Source organism: Rhinatrema bivittatum, chromosome 12, assembly GCF_901001135.1.
Source record: "Rhinatrema bivittatum chromosome 12, aRhiBiv1.1, whole genome shotgun sequence".
NCBI classification, from domain to species: domain Eukaryota; kingdom Metazoa; phylum Chordata; class Amphibia; order Gymnophiona; family Rhinatrematidae; genus Rhinatrema; species Rhinatrema bivittatum.
Window position 1 is genome coordinate 58,519,029 of NC_042626.1, and position 19,988 is coordinate 58,539,016.

General features: G+C 44.6%; 1 protein-coding gene across 1 annotated transcript in view; it reads left to right on the forward strand.

Moving 5' to 3' along the window:
• Nucleotides 1-19,988, forward strand: part of LOC115073899 (glycylpeptide N-tetradecanoyltransferase 1-like) — a 46,653-nt gene that overhangs the window by 23,150 nt on the left and 3,515 nt on the right. The window contains exons 6-7 of the mRNA XM_029572839.1: nucleotides 10,569-10,739; nucleotides 18,956-19,064. Of these exons, the coding sequence (XP_029428699.1) occupies nucleotides 10,569-10,739; nucleotides 18,956-19,064 (280 nt within the window). The remainder of the gene's footprint in view (nucleotides 1-10,568; nucleotides 10,740-18,955; nucleotides 19,065-19,988) is intronic.

Genomic DNA, 19,988 nt, shown 5'->3' on the forward strand with positions numbered 1-19,988 from the left:
GTAGTAACCGCCGTAACAAGCCAGCTACTCCCCGCTTTGTGAGTGCGAACCCTTTTTTCTTCTCCCCTGCCGTTGAAGCAGAGAACTATGCTGTATATGCATTGAAGGTGAAGCATCAGGCTTATTTGGTTTGGGGTAGTAACCGCCGTAACAAGCCAGCTCCTCCCCTCTTTGTGAGTGTAAATCCATTTTTCCACATTTCCTCTTGCTGTTGAAGCTTAGAGCGATGTTGGAGTCACAGTAAGCATGTGTATGTTTATTGAATTAAGGGTATTGACTCCAGGCAGTAGCCGTCATTCTGGCGAGTCACCCACTCTTCATTGGCGGCCTCTTGACTTTATGGATCCACAGTGTTTATCCCACGCCCCTTTGAAGTCCTTCACAGTTCTGGTCTTCACCACATCCTCCGGAAGGGCATTCCAGGCGTCCACCACCCTCTCCGTGAAGAAATACTTCCTGACATTGGTTCTGAATCTTCCTCCCTGGAGCTTCAAATCGTGACCCCTGGTTCTGCTGATTTTTTTCCTACGGAACAGGTTTGTCGTTGTCTTTGGATCATTAAAACCTTTCAAGTATCTAAAAGTCTGTATCATATCACCTCTGCTCCTCCTTTCCTCCAGGGTGTACATATTTAGATTCTTCAATCTCTCCTCGTACGTCATGCGATGAAGATCCTCCACCTTCCTGGTCGCCCTTCTCTGTACCACTTCCATCTTATCTTTGTCTTTTTGTAGATACGGTCTCCAGAACTGAACACAGTACTCCAGGTGAGGCCTCACCAAGGACCTGTACAAGGGAATAATCACTTCCCTTTTCTTACTTGATATTCCTCTCTCTATGCAGCCCAGCATTCTTCTGGCTTTTGCTATCGCCTTGTCGCATTGTTTCGCAGACTTCATATCATTAGACACTATCACCCCAAGGTCCCTCTCCTGCTCCGTGCACATCAGCTTTTCCCCCCCCCATCGAATACAGTTCATTCGGATTTCCACTCCCCATATGCATGACTTTGCACTTCTTGGAATTGAATCTGAGCTGCCATATCTTCGACCACTCTTCCAGTTTCCTTAGATCCCGTCTCATTCTCTCCACTCCTTCCGGCGTGTCCACTCTGTTGCTGATCTTCGTGTCATCCGCAAAAAGACAAACCTTACCTTCTATCCCGTCCGCAATGTCGCTCACAAAGATATTGAACAGGACCGGTCCCAACACCGATCCTTGCGGTACACCACTTAAAACCGCTCTCTCTTCAGAGAAGGTTCCATTTACCATCACACATTGTCTTCTGTCCGTCAGCCAATTTGCAATCCAGGTCACCACCTCGGCCCTCACTCCTAAGCTTCTCGTTTTATTCACCAGTCTCCTGTGTGGAACCGTATCAAAAGCTTTGCTGAAATCCAAGTATATGATATCAAGCGCTCTTCCTCGATCCAATTCCTTGGTTACCCAGTCAAAAAAGTTAATCAGATTTGTCTGACAGGATCTTCCCCTGGTGAATCCATGTTGCCTCTGGTCCATCAATTCTCCGGACTGTAGATAGTTCACTATTCTCTCTTTCAGCAGTGACTCCATTACTTTTCCCACCACCGAAGTGAGGCTAACCGGTCTGTAGTTGCCAGCCTCCTCCCTGTTCCCACTCTTGTGAAGCGGGACCACCACCGCTCTTCTCCAATCACTCGGCACCACTCCCGTTTCTACGGATCTATTGAACAGATCACACAGCGGAGCTGCCAGAACATCTCTGAGCTCCCTCAATATCCTTGGATGAATCCCATCAGGCCCCATGGCTTTGTCCACTTTCAGGTTCTTTAGCTCTTCCCACACATTTTCTACTGTAAAAGGATTTTCATCCATTCCACTTCCCTCCAGTTTTTTGTTGTGAAGAGATGGTCCTTCTCCAGGGTCTTCTTTAGTGAACACAGAGCTGAAGTATTCGTTTAATATTTCTGCCATTTCTTCGTCTCTCTCCATGCATTGATCATTACCACCTTTCAATTTCACTATACCACTTTGGACTTTTCTCTTTTCGCTGATGTATCTGAAAAATGTTTTGTCACCATTTTTTATCTCCTTGGCAATCCTCTCTTCTGCTTGACTTTTTGCCAACTTGATTAATTTCTTTGTTTCCCTCAGTTGATACAAATATTCTTCTTTGTGCTCCTCCCTTTGGGATCTTTTATATTTCTTGAATGCTATTCTTTTAGCTTTAATTTTGTCAGCCACCTCCTTTGAGAACCAGATAGGTTTCAATTTTCTTTTGCTTTTCTTTACATTTCTAACATATAGAGCAGTTGCCTTGGTGATTATACACACATGACTGTGATAAAGCCCAGTCATGTGTGAAAGTAAATGGGGGATACTTGGATTTATTTACAGTGGCCAGGAACACTCGTCAGGGCTGCCCACTTTCCCCTGTGCTCTTTGCCTTGTTTCTAGAGCCTTTGGCAAGAAAAATAAAGGCTGATCATAGTATACAAGGAGTAAGAGTGGGAGAGGCTGATTACAAATTTTTATTTGTAGATGATACTTATCCTGCAAATTCATTAAGAGCAGCAGTAACAGAACTATATGGATTTTGTAATTTTTGTAATTTTGCAGGATTTAAATTGAATCTTGACAAATCCAAAATACTGAATGTATCAGTTTCAAAGCTCCATGTTTCCCTTCTGAAGAAGACATTTCCTTTTAGATGGGCCAAGGGAAATATAAATATTTGGGACTCAGAACAGGTACGAATCCGTGTGATTTGTATGAACTTAATTATACCTCGCAGTTTAAGACCATTTTAAGGGAGTTGAAGAAATGGGAAAGGATTTGGTTATCGCAGATGGGTCATTTAGCAATGATAAAAATGAATGTACTACCTAGATTACTATATTTGTTTCAAACATTACCGATTTTGATTCCCAACACCATATTAAAGCTCTGGCAGAAAAAGATTTTTTATTTCATATGGAAAAAGAGTCTCCTCAGAGTTGCATGAAGTGTTATGTACTTGCCAAAGATGAGAGAAGACTTAGGAACGCCAAATATCATATGATATTATGTAGGTGTCACAATTAATAACTTTGAAAGACTGGCACAGAAAAAAGGACAATAAACTATGGGTGAGGCTGGAACAAAATTTGGTGGGTAATATGCCCTTGTCAGCAATTATTTGGCAACCTAGGAGGACTTGGAAACTGCTGGGTATAGTTCCTCCAACTATTCTACATACTTTTATGGACTAGATGGCATTCACAGTTAGTGAGACCATGGGTTTACTTTTATAGCTCCGTACTATATCATAATACTGACTTTGCCCCCAGGCTTGAGCTAAAACATTACCAGAAGTAGCTTGATGATGGATTATATCTGATGGAACATCTGTGGGAGAGGAAAGTAGTTTAGAGTTTCAAAGCATTAGGGGATAAGCTATCATATCAGACCAGAAATTACTTTTTGATGATGATGAGGCAGATTAAGGATGATTTATTGAAAGGCAAAACTATATTTGAAAAATATTGTAATAGGGCTGATTCATTAAAAGACTCAATAAGAAAAATGTATAGTTTACTGAACAAAGATTTACTCTCACCTCCATCCCATATCACAGCTTGGGAAAAGACATTAGTATTGAAATAACAGAGAGGAATGAGACTTGTTCTTTTTATGTACTAGGAAGAGCTCCATTTCTACATCAGTAATTGAAAATCACTATAAGGACCTTTTTACGATGGTATCTCACCACTGAGAAATAATATGTTGTTTTCCCAAACTTAATGATAAGTGCAAGAGAGTTTGTGGGAACATTGATACATTCTATCACATATGGTGGTCATGTCCTGTCATTTTTGCATTTTGGGATAAGGTTTACTCGTTCATGAAGCTCCTTGTGGGTCTAGATCTGGTATGGTCTCCCAAACATGCTCTGTTAAATATACAATTAGCGCAAAGTGATCAGTCTATACAACTTTTGGTACAACAATTGATAGTGGCTGCTAGATGTGAAATAGTGTTCAGTTCTCCATGAGGAGTTAGCAATCTGTTATTGATCTGATGCCTGATGGGAGGAGCAATCAGATAGTTGAGGGTGGATCCTTGGACCAGTGACAGATGACCACGCCCCCGGGGAATGACCCCCGAGAGGGACCACCGGTCAGGCTCAGAGTTAGAAGACAAACACACACTAGTTCTTTATTAGACAGTATACTGAATCACCAGAGATGGCAGTAGTGAGCTGGAAAGCCCGGCTGGGATGTAGTCCCTCAGATACTGGAACAGCGATCCTGGATAACTGAGCTGTAGAGAAACTGAGATATAGTGAGTAGGTAGGGTATGCAGATGTAACACTCACACAATGTCCCAATGAAGCCCAGGTGCTGGAAAGTATAGGGCCTCGAGGAGCGAGTACCTGGTTCCAGGGAAAGCTCAGAGAGAATGATGGCAACTCACTGATGTAGCTGAGATAGTTGGTAGTGAAGACTTCCAGGCAGAAGAGTATACGAAGTAAGTCTGGGAAGAGGACCCTCAAGGAGCGAGTACCAGTTCCAGACTGTCACCTGAAAAAACAAGGAGAGAGCGAGGCCCCCGAGGAGCGGGTACCTCTGGTAAGTCCGAGGAGGCAGAGTAGCTTAGGTAGCGAAACCCTTGCTAACTTGCTGTGTTAGCAAATACTGAGACCTTAAATATCCGTCGCGGGTAACATTATCTTCGGGGGACGCCCCCGAGGTTCGCGCCAATGCTGGTACTTCAATCGGGGCTGCGCCGCACGCGTGCCCCTAGGCCTCCAGGAAACATGGCAGTTGCAGCATCGAGCCGGTCTGGGAACGCCCGAGGACAAGTGGCAGGAGAAAGCCGCGGTAGCCAGTCTTCCCGCAGACGGAGAGGGAGGCACTATAACATCTGAATCTACAGCTCAAACTTCTTCCCTGAGCCTTAATTAATTGTGTCCGGAATTTAGGTAAGGAGGGTGGAGAGAGGGCGTCGGGCACCGACGGACACAACAAATAGCTTATCAGGGTAAAAATCTGGCTTGTCCTTCTATGTCAACAGTTTACAGATGCATAGATTATGTTTACAGATTGAAGAGATTACAGGTTCTAGGAACCATATGATTATCAAATTTGAGAAAGTCTGGTCTCCTTACGTACAATGAAAGAAACACAGATTTTTGCTCCTGACTGAATATCACTATCTGATTGTTTACATAGGGGCGGATTTTAAGAGCCCTGCGCGCCGGTGAGCCTATTTTACATAGGCCTACCGGCGCGCGCAGAGCCCCGGGACTCGCGTAAGTCACGGGGTTTTCTGAGGGGGGGCTTTTCGGGGCGTGTCGGGAGCGTTCCGAGGGCGGGCCGGGGGGCGTGGCTACGGCCCGGGGCGGTCCGGGGGCGTGTCCGCGCCCTCCGGACCTGCCCCCAGGTCGTGTCCCGCTGGCGCGCGGGGATTTACGTCTCCCTCCGGGAGGCGTAAATCCCCCGACAAAGGTAAGGGGGGGGGGGTTTAGACAGGGCCGGGCGGGTGGGTTAGGTAGGGGAAGGGAGGGGAAGGTGAGGGGAGGGCAAAAGAAAGTTCCCTCCGAGGCCGCTCTGATTTCGGAGCGGCCTCGGAGGGAACGGGGGTAGGCTGCGCGGCTCGGCGCGCGCTGGCTATATGGAATTGATAGCCTTGCGCGCGCCGATCCAGGATTTTAGCGGATACGCGCGGCTACGCGCGTATCTACTAAAATCCCGCGTACTTTTGCTTGCGCCTGATGCGCCAGCAAAAGTACGCCAAATCGCGCGGTTTGAAAATCTACCCCTAAGTATTTACTTATCACTGACAAAACTATAGAGACATGAATATCTCCTTTTAGTATCTGAATGTTTTGAGTTATCCTGATGATATTTGAATAACTATGATGCTTTCTTCTGTTGTCCAATGATAATAGAAGGGGTGGGAAGGGGTTATGAGGAAGAACAAGGGAAATAAAATGTGGATGTTAAACAGTTTATGCATATCTACATATTTTATGATGTTATTGTACTTTTGTGTTTGACAAAATAAAACTTAAGTTGAAAAAAAATTAGAGCAGTATGCATGGTGTTGCTATCGTTTTGTCCATGGGTACAAGGTCGTTCAATGCAAGTGTTGCAGGCATGGATCCTTGGATTGAGGTGAAGTTGGTGCATCCTGCAGGGAGGAGCCCTGCAGGTCTCTACTGTCGGCTGGCAGAACTGGCTGTGGCAGAGGCCCAACTGGAGCTTCACCTATACCAGTCCTTACTCCCCTTAGGTTGAACCTTCGGGTGCCGGGGCCAGCAGGCGGGGGTCACTACAAACAAGCTGGATGTCCATGGAGATGGTTGAGTCACAGGCCAGGTCTGGGGCAGACTGCATTCAGATGTGGTCAGGAGTTAGGCAGTGGTCAGTGACAGGTGGAGTTCAGGCATGGTCATTAGTTGAGCTGTAGTCAGTGGCAGGTAGAGTTCAAGCATAGTCGAGTGTCAAGCAAGCCGAAGTCAAAACCAGAGAGCCATCCAAGGGAAGGTGGGATGGATAGGCAGGCAGGGAGGCAAGGAAAGCACAAGTGGGCAGGTGATGACACAGAAAACATTGAAGAAGTGAAGACTGACCATAATATGAAGACCCAAAGAAGAACTGAAGGCTGACCACAGATGAAGACAAAGACCAGGAACTCAGGAGCAAGGACCAGGAACACTGGAATGCTGACATCTTGTTCTACTATCCAGTAGTCGACCTATTGCCAAGGCAAGGAGGAGCTGCAGTGGTGGCCTTTTATAGGCCCAGCTGGTGATGTCATCATCGGATGCTGCTGGCATTTTCCCACTGCAGGCCCTTTAAGATGAACGATGTCAGGTGCATGTGCACCTTAGGAGGGCCCTGGGGAAGCAGCAGCGTCAGAGTCTGGCTGAGCATGGCGGTCTGCCACACGACCATTCAAGGACCTTTTCCCAGCGTCAGAGGAAGTAGCAGTAACAGTAAGTAGAATGCAGCAGCCTGCCGCATGAGCATTCGGGGACCTTCCCCAACTGAGGGTGTCATGTCATACTCTGAGCTGGAGGTGAGTGCGTGCGGACCACCAAATGCAATAGCGAGTTTTGTTGGACAATGCGATGACGGTAGCATATATCAATCATCAAAGTGGAATGAAGAGTTGCATAGTGTCTCAGGAGGCCCAGGAGCTTTTTGTTTGGGGGAAATAGCACCTGACAGTGATGGCGGCACCTCTTGTGGCTGGAGTGGACAAAATGCAGACAGACTATCTCAGTCAGCAAGAGTTGGATCCTGGAGAGTGGGAACTGTCAACAGAGGCCATGGATCTCATACAGACCAGGTGGGATTCTCCGCAGCTGGACCTGATGTCTTCACGGCAGAATGCCAAGGCACCCCGGTTCTTCAGTCACGGGCGAGAGGTCGGATCCCAGGGGGCTCAACACTCTGGCTCTTCCCTGGCTGGCAAAAATTCTGCTATACTGTCTTTTCCCCATGGCCTCTGATAGGCAGGGTGTTGTGATGTATCAAGAGGCGCCTGGGAAGGGTGATTCTAGTGGCTTCGGAGTGGCCACATCAGCCATGATTTGTGGATCTGGTACATCTCGCAGTGGACGGATCCCTTAAGCTAGGACATCTGTAGGGGTTATTTCACTAAGGTCTAGTCTTTTCGGGTCGGGAGGTTTGCTCCTGTCTCACAGACTGACTTTTGAGAGAAGGCGTTGGAGACTGTGTATATAGTGCAGAAATTTACTGTTATGTTTTTGGGGGTTGAAGGTTTTCATTCCCCATTGGTGATGTAAGGGCTCCAGTTGTGTGGCTTCACTTTTCCCCTGCTCCGGGTAGGGGGAGTTAGGTTTTTGTATTAGTGCCATCCGTCTTGGCTTGAGTACAGGTCACTACTGAGGATTGCAGGTGGCACTCTAGGTTATATAGCAGTGTCAGAGAAGTTTTTATTTTCAGCCTCCATCTGTTGGTAAAGAAGCAAAAACCCAGGCATCTGGACTGATTGTGGTATTCCAGGATCGAAAATTAGCAGGTAAGAACCAATTTTCCTATTTTCTTAACTTTGTTATTCTGAGACCCAACTTCTCTATGCCCCTCCACGACTGTGTAGCCCTGCTGTAAAGAGTTATGAATTTTACTTAGAGGCAGTTGTTTATGCACTCTGCCAAGTAATTGTCTGTTGTGAACATTGCATTTACTGAAATTTAATTTTTTTCCTAGAGGAGCTGAATTACCAAACCAGGCTGGGATCTGGTGCAATGAGCCTTGATTTGCAACTTCCCAGGGATTATCCCCCCCATCTTACTTTAATCCAGTCACTGTGGTGAGGTCCTGGGACTCAGGGGACGATGACGACGACACACCAGACTCCTTCTAGAATCCTGCAATCATGGGCTCCAAATCCAGCTGCTAGATGTTACTGTTATATGGTGACAGACTCCCTCCTCTGCCCCAGGGGCTATGAGCACTACCTTCACGGCAACCCCAGCCCCAGCTGACCTGGGGAGTGGAAGAAGCAGAGCCTAGATTCAAACCCAGCTCCCTCTGCATGGCCAGCGCTGCAGTGTCACTAAGCCACCGAGCTGGCCTAGGGAATATATTTGGGGGGCGGCAGGGGGACCGTGGGATACATTTTAGTTTTAAACAACGAAAGCAGTGGAATGAAGTTTTCTGCTTTTCTAGGCAATTAATTTTGCCTTGCAGCCAAGTCATTTAATAGAATTTGGCACTAAAACCCATAGCATTCTGCTGGGATTTTGGCGCAAGGCAGGACATTCAGCAATCTTTGGAGAAAGCGATTCTTCTGACCACTTTGTAACATATGTGGTACGAGCAGCCATTGCCCTGTTTAACGACTTAGTGGAATTGATTGGACTAAGTCTGACACGCTTGCCCTAGGATATATCCAGAAGATAGGCCTCATTGGACTCCGTGTTCTCACACTGACCCCACATAACATGACTGAGCAACAACTGTGAGAACAATGTGCAGGATCTGTGGGGAAGGGAGTGGTCACCCTGGACCATGTTTTAGGAAATTGTATGTGGCTCTCAAAATATGTCTTCTTATGCACAGACAAAAAGGGTATAACTAACAGAGGCAGGAGAAGGGGGATGGTAGAGGGACAGGCAGCAGGTAAGAATCCTCACCAACAGAAGCAACTCAGCTGCCCTAATCATAAGAAAAGTGTTTTCACTACATTATCATTGCAACTATTGTCTTTTGCTATAATTGTACATTACATTTGCTGCCTTGCTTTCTGGAATATAAATCAGCATTAATTGTAAAACAGTGCTTATCCTGGCATCTGCAGTTGTGCTGACTCACTCAGTGTGTGAGTGTGGAGTGAAGTGATCCTGTCAGGAAGGGAGCCTGCAGGATATCGGCCTTGTGTCTGGAGAAGCAGATCTCGCCAGGGGAGCTGCCTGGGGGATACCAACCCTTTGTGTCCTTGTGTTTTGCCACCCACGCACACAAGAGTGAACCTGTAACAAACGTCTTGTTATAGCTGCCTTCCTGAACTCTGTTTTCTGTCGCTACATTCCTCTGGTCATGGCATCCATGCCCCAAAATTGTACCCTGATATGGGACATTGCTGGAAAGAGAAGGCAACTCAAAAACATATTCTGCAATCTGCAGGACTGAGGAATACCATCCTGGGTCAGACCAGGTCCATCAAGCCCAGCATTCTGTCTCCACCCATGGCCAGTCCAGATGGCAAGTACCTAGTAGATCCCAAAGAGTAGATCTATTTCCTGTTACACACTCCCATGGATAGCAATAGCTTTCTATAATCTATCTGGTTAATAATGTTTTATGGACTTTTCCTGCAGGAACTTGTCCAAACCTCTTTTAAACTCCGCTATGCTCGTCATCTTGACCATGTCCTCCAGCAACAGATTCCACAGCTTGTGTGATTTGTTTTAAATTTGCTTAATGCTAGTTTCATGGAATGTCCTCTTGTTTCAGTATTATTTGAAAGGGACAATAACCTTTGTTTACCCGTTCAACCCCACTCATGATTTTATAAACTTCTATCATGTCCCCTCTCAGCTGCCTCCTTTCCAAGCTAAAGACCCTAATCTGTGTAGCCTCTCATCATAGGGGAGATGTTCCATCTCCTTTATCATTTTTGTCGGCCTCCTCTGTACCTTTTCCGTTCCTCTATGTCTTTTTGGAGATAGGACGATACAGAGGGAATATGATATTTTCCCTGTGTTCTCCATTACGTTTTGGATCATTCCTAACATTCTATTTGCTTTTTTGACTGCCACCGCCAAACACTGACTGAGAGAGGAAACAAAACCAAGTGGGACTCATCGGGATACAGAGAACGGGCACAGGGGATCTCAAATCCATTACTCATGTCCAGGAGGGCAGTTTGTTCCAGTAAAAAATGTTCAGAAGGGAGGAGGGTGAGCCCTTTTGGTACCAATTTGTATTCTGCAAACAGAATCCCACAACAGTCCCAGGGACACAGAGCTTGGGTAAAACAGATGTGTTTTTTTCTTTTTTTTGTAGAGTTGCTCCAGTTGCCTTTACTGGTTAATAACAGAGAATGAAGGTGCTCCAATATTTTCTTTGTAGAGAGAAGAAGGTGGTGGAGATCAACTTCCTTTGTGTCCACAAGAAGTTGCGTTTGAAGCGGATGGCTCCTGTTTTGATCCGGGAGATCACGCGACGGGTTCAGTTGGAGGGAGTCTTTCAGGCCGTATACACTGCCGGCGTGGTGCTGCCCAAACCTGTTGGCACATGCAGGTAAGAGACTGGACAGCAGTATCATTATAATCTATGCCAGGGCGTCCCAGAACTTAGTGAGTGTGTATGAGATACATTTGCATACACTGGGGATCCAGTATGTGCAAATGTATCTCTTGCATTCTGTGTTTATCCTGAAATTCCAACTAATCGGGTGAGGACAGTTTTGGGAAGCCCTGATCTATGCAGACTCAATAGCCTGCGATATGATTCCTGGGAGATGGATTTTATACCATGGAACTCTCTTAGAGTGAACACCTGTATATCATGAAAATGTTCACTATAACACACAATTTACTGTCTCAGCAAAGAGCAGATTCTGCCATTAATTTGTGTCAGAATCAGAATAAATGCATACCAGGTAGATATTATATAAACTACAGATATGGAGGCATTTATTGCATGTCTAGATGAATCTGTTGCAGATAGCTGTTTTGCATTTATAATTAAATTATAAAGACTCATCATGTGATGCTGTGAGCAGGTGAGGACATTTCCCTGGTGTTCTCTGGACACTATCCCCCGATATCCACCATCATTGGCATCTGGCTCACTGTTCCTGGCCTTACATTAAGTGGGTTTATAGCTGTTCAGTCAGTGATATTTTCGGTAGTACTACTGTGTGGCTGTGTCAACAAGGAAAAGAGCCACATGGCTGACCTAGAAATGGCTGGCAGATGGAATCTGAACCCGGCTTCCCAAGCAAACTGCATATAACAGATTCAGCATCTGCGGCAATTGCCAGCCTAGATGTAAAGCTAGACAAAATCTTCCAGAAGTTAGAAGAAGTAATTAATACACTGGCAACATATGGTTGGATAATGACCGAGCTAGAACAAAGAGTGTTCGATGTACATGATGATCTGCTCACTAATAGTGCTGGTATTACTGAGTTGCGGGAGTGAGTAGCATAGCTTGAAGAAAAAGCCGAAGATCTTGAAAGCAGATCGAGGCGTAATTATTCTTTGGTTTTTGGGCATCCCAGAGACTGTGGTTGATGCAGAGTTGCAAGGTTTTTTGGAATCTTGGCTGCCTCGCAAATTAGGCCTGGCAGCAGACCTAGGGTAATAATGGATAGAGCTCATGCACAGACTGGGGAGAAAAGATGACGCAGGAAGTGGGCCTTGCACAGTGATTGCACGAGTTTTTAACCTCTCCTACAAATCACTTATTCTGCAATCCCTCCAACATGGGAAACAGCTAGGCTATGATAACGAAAAGATACTAGTGTTTCAGGATTATTTGGCAAAAGTATCTGCTAAGCGCCAAGGGTTTGTACCTGTGTGCTCTAAACTGTGGGAGCTGAAGGTGAAAAAGATGCTGTTATACCCAGCGCGGCTTCCGGTTTCACTCAAGGGACACTTTGCTGCTGCTCAGGAGTTTCTTTCAACATTGGAGAGTTCGAGCCAAAACACATCCAGAAATTCATAGAGAAATGTTGGGTAACCACTTCTGCCTTTAGTGTGCTCCAGTGTCTCTTCTTCCTGGATGGATATATGAGGGACAGGCCAAGATCAAACAGCAATAGCACAACATCTTAACTTTGCAGTTTTACGCATCGCAGTTTATTGAACTGTTGATGTTGGGGAAGGAACATTTCTCCAGATGGAGTCGCACAGCTTGAAACTTGTTTATCTGCTTTAAAACGAGCAGGCAGAGAGGCCACTAGCAACACATTGTTTGTGTGTGTGAATACTACCTACAACGAGCCACTGTCTATCTGGGACACTAAAGCAGTGCTCTCTCTATACTCAGCAGATGGATTTAGATCTGTCATACATAAACCTGGCCGTTTATTTTTTGGTTTTGCCTACTCTTCACGACGGTGCCCTGGAACAATGCACGAGGGATGCGCCTTGATTGAATACCAGCAGGCAGCAGCTTACCTTACAGGAGTAACCAGCAATTTAATTCACAGTGTTGAGGAGAACAGGATCTTATCAGAAGACTGACTGCTGGCAGCTTCTGTGTGTCTATCTGGCTATAAAGCAGAGGAGAGGAGAAGACACACACAGCCAGACTGCTCTCTGCATGGAGTGAGAAGTTCCTGCTTGTTGGGGACACTAATGAAGGGCTCCCTCTATAGATCTGAGATACTTGCTTGTTTTTTTTGGGGGGGGTTTCTTTCTTCTTTTTCTTTTCATTGACGTTTTGGTGATACACTTGTTTTGGATCTCCCAGGATGTGGGTGTGCGGATTTTTTCTATTCCTGCTGTATTTGAGCTTTTGCATGGGCGACGGTTATGTTTGTGATCATTGGCTGGTTAATAATACTCACATGTTTAATGTTCAGTTGTCAGCATTATGTGTATTTGTTTTATTTTCATTACATTTATTTATTTATTTATTTATTTATTTGGGAGGGCAAGAGAAAGTTGGAAAGGACAGGGAGACTGATAGGGGGATGGCATCTTAGGCTTTGGAAGTGAAGGAGTAGTTTAAGGAGGGTGGGGGGAGATAATGGGAAGGAGGAGGGCTCGGGGGGGGGGAGAGAGTTTGAGCTTGGAAAGGCAGAGGGTAGTATTGAATTGGTGGGTATCTTGGGTACTTTGGGTGAGTAGAAGGGCTTTTGGGGGGGAGGCTTAGGCTGGGGATCCTCCCCTCTTTTGAAGTGGTTTGGGACTATCATACAAACCTGCACAATCCATCATTATGTCGAGAGTTGAAAATGGTGACCTAGAATGTTGGAGGAGTGAATTCAGTAGTTAAGCGGCAAAAGATTTTGAGTGAATTAATAAGACAACATGCAAAAGTTACGCTTTTACAAGAGATCCACCTAAATGACATAGCATCAGAAGCTTAAACGTTAGTGGGTTGGGGAAGTGTTTTATGCATCAGGTGTTGGCAAGTGGGCGGGGTGGCTATCCTCTTCCATAAATCCCTCTCTGTGAGATACAGAATGTTTTTCATGATCCTTAGGAGTGTGTATTGATTCTGGATGTCTTACTTTCTGGGAGGCCTTTGACTCTATGCAACTTTTATGCACAAAACAATTAGTATCCCTTCTTTTTTGTATGTTTGGCTACTAGACTACAGAAAAGTACTACTCATCCTTTGATTGTTGGGTGGTGGGGAGGGATTTTAACTTTGTTCATGATCCTGCCCTAGATAGATTGCATAACAATGGTCTCTCAACTGGTGGAAGCAGAATCAAGGGGATCCCGTATTTGTGTGACTATTGATGTGTGGTGAACATTGCACCCTACTGAACAAGACTATATACATGTTTCTCATGCTCATTCCTCTCTCCCATTTTGGCTGGGTCTCACTACTTTTCCAATATTACAGCAATTGGAAATGGGACCATAACGATTGCAGATCATGTCCCGGTTTGAATGGACCTGCTTTGGGTGGGTGGGCCAGCATTAAATAGACCTTGACAATTCCCGATGTACTTAGCCCAAGATCTCAAATGTCATGCCTATTTAAAAGCAAAATGGGATGAATATATGATATAATCACGAGCATGTTGAAAACCCCCATTTTATTTTGGGAAGTTGCTAAGGCAGTAATGGGGGGGGGGGGGGGGGGAATTATTGCATACATAATTAAGCAGCTGAGAGATACGGATAAGAGATTGCTCCAATTGGAAAAGCACCTTTGCCAAGATAGATAGGAGTGGACCAGACAGGGTACTCCTGCATGAGGAGAAAAGTATATAGCCACACAGGTAGTTTTGACTAAAGAAATAGTAAAAGTATTTTGAGATTATTGCTGGCAATTATATACTTCAGGGCATCCAGATCTTTCTGGGTTGAAACAGATTTTAGAGGTTGTGCACATTCCCTGGATACCACCTGATTACTTGCAAAGATTAAATGCACCCATATCTTATCAGGAAGTCTTGTCGGCTATTCAAAAGACAACTCTATGTAAATCCCCAGGCCCAGATGGATTTAGTGCTGAGAATTATAAAATTATAATTGACAACTTGGTAGATCTATTAAACTCCTTTTATGGGGAGTTATGTTGTAAGGGGTCCTTCCCAGCTCACCTGAATACAGGTTTGATCATAGTGATACCAAAAAAGGGGAAAGACACAATCAGACCGGAAGCTTACTGCCCGATTTCTCTGCTTAATCTGGATGTCAAACAGTTGGCCAAAATTGTGTCCGATAGATTATCAGTGACTTTGCCTGAGTTGATATCACCTTGTCAAGTGGGATTTGTTAGAAGCCGATACACAGTGATAAACATGCGGAAAGTACTTGTGGCAATGGAGTCTTCTTGTAGAAATCAAATTCCCTCCCTCCTGGTGAGTTTTGACGCAGAGAAGGCTTTTGATAAGGTGGAATAGGCATATCTGTTTCATATATTGGATTGGTTTGGTTTTAATCAAGATGTGGTCCACCTGCTTTATACAGACCCCAAGGCTTTGGTACTTGTTAATGGGAGCTCTCAGATATTTTTAAGCTGGCTCGAGGAATCGACAGGGCTGCCCGCTATCCCCATTGTTATTTCTATTGTCATCTGAACCCTTGCTGTGTAAGTTGTTGCTGGATAAGGCAATAGAGGGTGTGCATGTTGGGGACCAGTCCTTTAAAATAGTGGCTTTCGCGAATGATCTTCTGGTTTATTTAACGAATCCAGAGAATTCTCTTGAACGCTTTCTTGATGTTTGAGTACAGTACCCTGTCTTTTTTCAAACTTAACTATGACAAATCAGAAGCTATGCCCATTCCAAGGACTTTGAAGGACGATTAGGCGGATGGAGCTCTTATATACCTGGGGTTGATAGTGAAACAAGACCCCCAAAGAGATGTTTGCAGTGAATATCAGTGCTCTTTTAGAATTTAGTAAGACGTGGTTTCAGTATTGGCAAAGCCTACCAGTGACACTCAGAAAGAAGATAAATTTGTTTAAGATCACATTATTTCCCAATTGGTTATAAGTTTTACAGATTTTGCCTTATTGGTTGCTAAAAAAAATATGTCCAGCATTTAGTTCGGCAACTTCTTAGTTTTTTGTGAGGGCCAGCTAGGGCGAGGATTCCTTTGTCTTGGCTTAAGCATGAATGAAAGAGGGGTGTATATGGTTTACAGGATATGGAAGTTTATAATCGAGCCTGTTTACTTCAGATAGTGAGAGATTGGTTATATTCCTCCTCTGTTTATGTGGATTGGTTATTTGAGAGGGCATTCCTGCAGGCAGTTTGCCCGTGTCTTGCTTTGCATGTGGAATCATCTAGTCGGCCATCACTGCTAGTGACTAGTGTGATGGTGTCTCCACTTCAGTGGGCCTGGAAGTTATGGCGAAGCTTTTACAGTTTGATTATAGGGTGTCTCCATATTTATTTTTACGGGGTAATTTAGATTTTTCTCCAGGATTACACTCTAGATGTTTTCAAGACAGAGATTAAAGGCTTGCAACAGTTGGTATATCTTTTGGGAGATAATGGGAAGATACTTATCTTTCAAGAGCTATAGGGTCAGTATGGCTTGCAGGAAGAGGTTTTATTCTCATATTTCCAAGCCCAACCTTATGTGCAGTCCCTCCATAAGAAGGGATTGGATATAGTCATCCAGGATAGGATGGAGATATTTTTTCGAATAAATCGAACAGCATGATCTACTGTTTCTAGATGGCAGAAGGCCATAAGTTTGGAAGTCCCAGCTATTTCTTACCATGACCTACAGCAAAAATGGGCAAAAGATATGAACACTAGGGTGTTGGCAGAGCAGTTGGATAAAGCATTTCAGGGATCCCTTTACCTAACAGAGAATATGGTGGTAAGAAAAGTACAATTTAAATTATTATCTAGAGCCTTTAACTCACAATATAAGGCATTTAGAGCTAAGGTAGTAGATTCAGATAAGTGTGCTAAATGTGGGGCATCCAGAGGCACTTTCGCCCATTCTTTTTGGTTTTGTATTCACCTCCAATCTTTTTGGTATCGGGTTCTGGGTTTTCTGGGTGGCATTTTGGGGCAGATATTGAAACCTTTGCTGGAGGCTATATTGTTTGATGATATAGCTGGGACATCAATGCTTTGTAGGGATGCTCTAACGTTCTTCCGGAAAGCCCTGTTAATAGGAAAAAGGGCTGGAGATCTGAAGCCCCTCCCCCTCTTTTTGGCAATGGTGGCATGCTTTCCATAATCTGATGTTGGGAGGAGGCCATATTTTAAATTCTCTTTACCAGGGGGGGGGGGGGGCGGGTGAGGGTTGGCGAGTGGATGGAGGTGGCTCAGCCAATAAGGATGTTACAAATTTATGGTGGGGGTTGGGAATTGGGCCACTTAACCAAATATCTTTTGAGGATACTGAGTTAAGTGGCAGGTTATTTGACCAGATAACTTTAACCCTAACTAGCCATGTTAAAAGCTGAATATTCGGGACAACTTATTCAACTAACATTAGCTAGATAACTCATCTACTGGCTGTCTTACTGAATATTACTTTCTTAGCTGCTAGATCCCTTTTCATGTTTTGCACGCTTTCCTGGCTGTCTACCTGTTGCAGGTTTTGGTATCACTGACATAAGGATAAACTTGTCTTGATAATTCTTTTCTGTAATGTCATTCATGAAATGTTGAAAAGAATTGGTCCAAGGACCGATCCCTGAGGCACCCCGCTAGTAACACTTCCCCTCCTCAGAGAAAACTCAGTTTACCACTACCCTTTGTTGCCTCCCACTCAGCCAAGTTCTAATCCAATCACTCTGGATTCCATATCAAGGGTGCTCAATGTATTTATAAGTCGCTTTTGAAGAAATCCAAGTACACTACATCTAGTGCTCTTCCCCAGTCCAGCTCTCTGGTCATCCAATAAAAGAAATTGATCAGATTTGTCTGACAAGATCTACTTCTGGGAAAACCATGCTGCCTTGGATGTTGCAATCCATTGAATTTCAGAAACTGCACTATCCTCTGTTTTAGCAGTGATTCCATTAATTTGCTCATCACAGAGGTCAGACTGACTGGCCGTAGTTCTTAGCCTCTTCCTTTCTTCCACCTATGTGAATAGGAACCACATCTGCCCATCTCCAGTCCTCCAGAACTACTCCCAACTCTAAAGAAGCATGGAAAAGGTCAGCCAGCGGAGCTGCAATGATTCCTCTAAGTTCCCTTAAAATCCTCATCAAAGAAGATAAGCTCCTACGGCTGGTAGGGGAACTAGATGGATTGGGGAGAAGAGGGGTATGAATGGAAGGCTCTTAACCCAGTGGAGAAAGGAAATTTCACATTTCTATAAAGCAGTGCTAGTATGTCAAATAGACTAGGGATCTACAAGTGGAACTGAGTGCTGAACTCTGGAGGGTCAAATGGAAAAAAGTGCACTGAATATGGATGTATGGTTGAAGGGTGAAGCTAATGGTTAAACTGCTTCGTAGAGTATAGGTATCCGGCTGGTGCTTCTAATTTATGTTGGAGGGGTGTGGACAGGTGGATACCTACATACATGTGTGGTGGGAGTTCTCCAAGGGGAGGAGTTATGGAATCAGATCAAGATGGAGGTACATTGAATCGTGAGGATGAAGGTTGGTATGACGCTGTTGTTCTGTTTAATGGGGCGATGGGGAGATCATGATCTTGGCATAGCAGAGCGGACCCTGGTAGTTCATCTGATACATACAGGCAGTGTTACAATAGCTACTCTATGGAAATCTACCCCTATGCTAGCTTATTGGCAAAGACAGGTTCATGAAATAGCCCTGGTAGAAAAGTTAACAAACTGTATATGCTTCGTAGACAATCAAACATTTATGACAAAATGTGGGCACCTTTTTGGACATACTGGGCAGAGCTGTAGTACATGATGTGGGAATGGTTAGGGAAATTTAAGAGGCTATGTGTATTAAGAGTGTTGGGCGGGAGCATCTACGCCCTGGATATAGATGGACGCCTGAAATGTAAGAAGGCATTATACAGTATTGTAATGTATTTTATATTCTGTGTATGGAAGGATATTGTGTTACTATTATAAAGAGGATGAATTTGGGAAGTGAAGCTCTATCTCTCATATGGTAATGATGGTTATGGTTGTGTATGTGGTAATTGTTGAAAAAAGTAGATAAGATCCTCACGAACACATAGTCAATTAAAGGGCACAATTGTATTATTATAATCCTATATCTCTCTAGCATTCTTAAGAGAGTCAGCAGCTGAAGACCTCCGCATATCTAGGTTTGGGCTTCACAGCTATATGTTACAAGCTTCTTAATGTCTCCCTGTCCCCACCACCACCTTTCTTCTCTCCCCTCCTCTCCCTGCCAAGGTACTGGCACCGCTTCCTGAATCCTCGCAAGCTGATAGAAGTGAAGTTCTCTCACCTGAGCAGGAATATGACGATGCTGCGGACCATAAAACTGAACCGACTACCAGAGGTCAGTAGATGGGGAGAGGGGAGGCTGGGAATGCACTCACCATGAAACTGCTGCCAGGCCTGCCCAGCGGATCAGTGGCAGTGCTATGCACTGGGAACGTAGAGGACCTGGCTTAAATTTTCAGGTCAGGCTTCTGCTGTGTGTGTGACCTGTGCAACTGCAAAAGGTGCTGTGGCCTGATGAGAAACCTGATGGGGCCATAGCGGAGCCTATCCCACTGCGGCCCAAAGAGAGAAGGTCTAGTGGGACAATGACAACCCCATTCTGCTGCACCCTGAACACAGAAGGCCCAACAAGGCAGTGGTAGAGCTCATCTCACCATGGCCCAAAGACAAAAGGCTCAGTGGGGCCATGGCAATCCCATCCCGCCACAGTCCGAAGACAGAAGGCCTGGCAGGGGCCACATTGGAGCCCATCCTGCTTTGGCCCAAAGAGAAAAGGCTCAGCAGGGCCACGGCAGAGCCCATCCCAAAGAGAGGGGGAGGCCCTGAGAATGTATGAGTGTGAAAGCCTGTGTGTGTGTTTGTAAGAGAGAGAGCCTGTGTGCATATTTATGTATATATGTATATATGTGTATGTGAAAGAGAACCTGTGTGTGATTGAGTGAAAGAGTCTGTGTGCATATGTGTGTGTGAGAGAGAGCGAGATCCTAGGCATTATTTTATGTTTCTGCTGTTTTGAAATACTTTATTGGTGTTTTGGGAAATTTATGACATTTTTTAATTATTGGATTTTCTATTCATACAATGTTTTGAAATATTTATTATTTTTATTAGTATGGTTTTGCTATTATGATTCATGATTTATATTTCTTGATTTTATTTTTTATGTTTTATGAGAAATGGTAATGTTGCATTGCATACAGTGTTTGGCTTGTTGCAATTTCCAGTTTGGTTTTTGAATGGACATTTCTATTTATGCTTT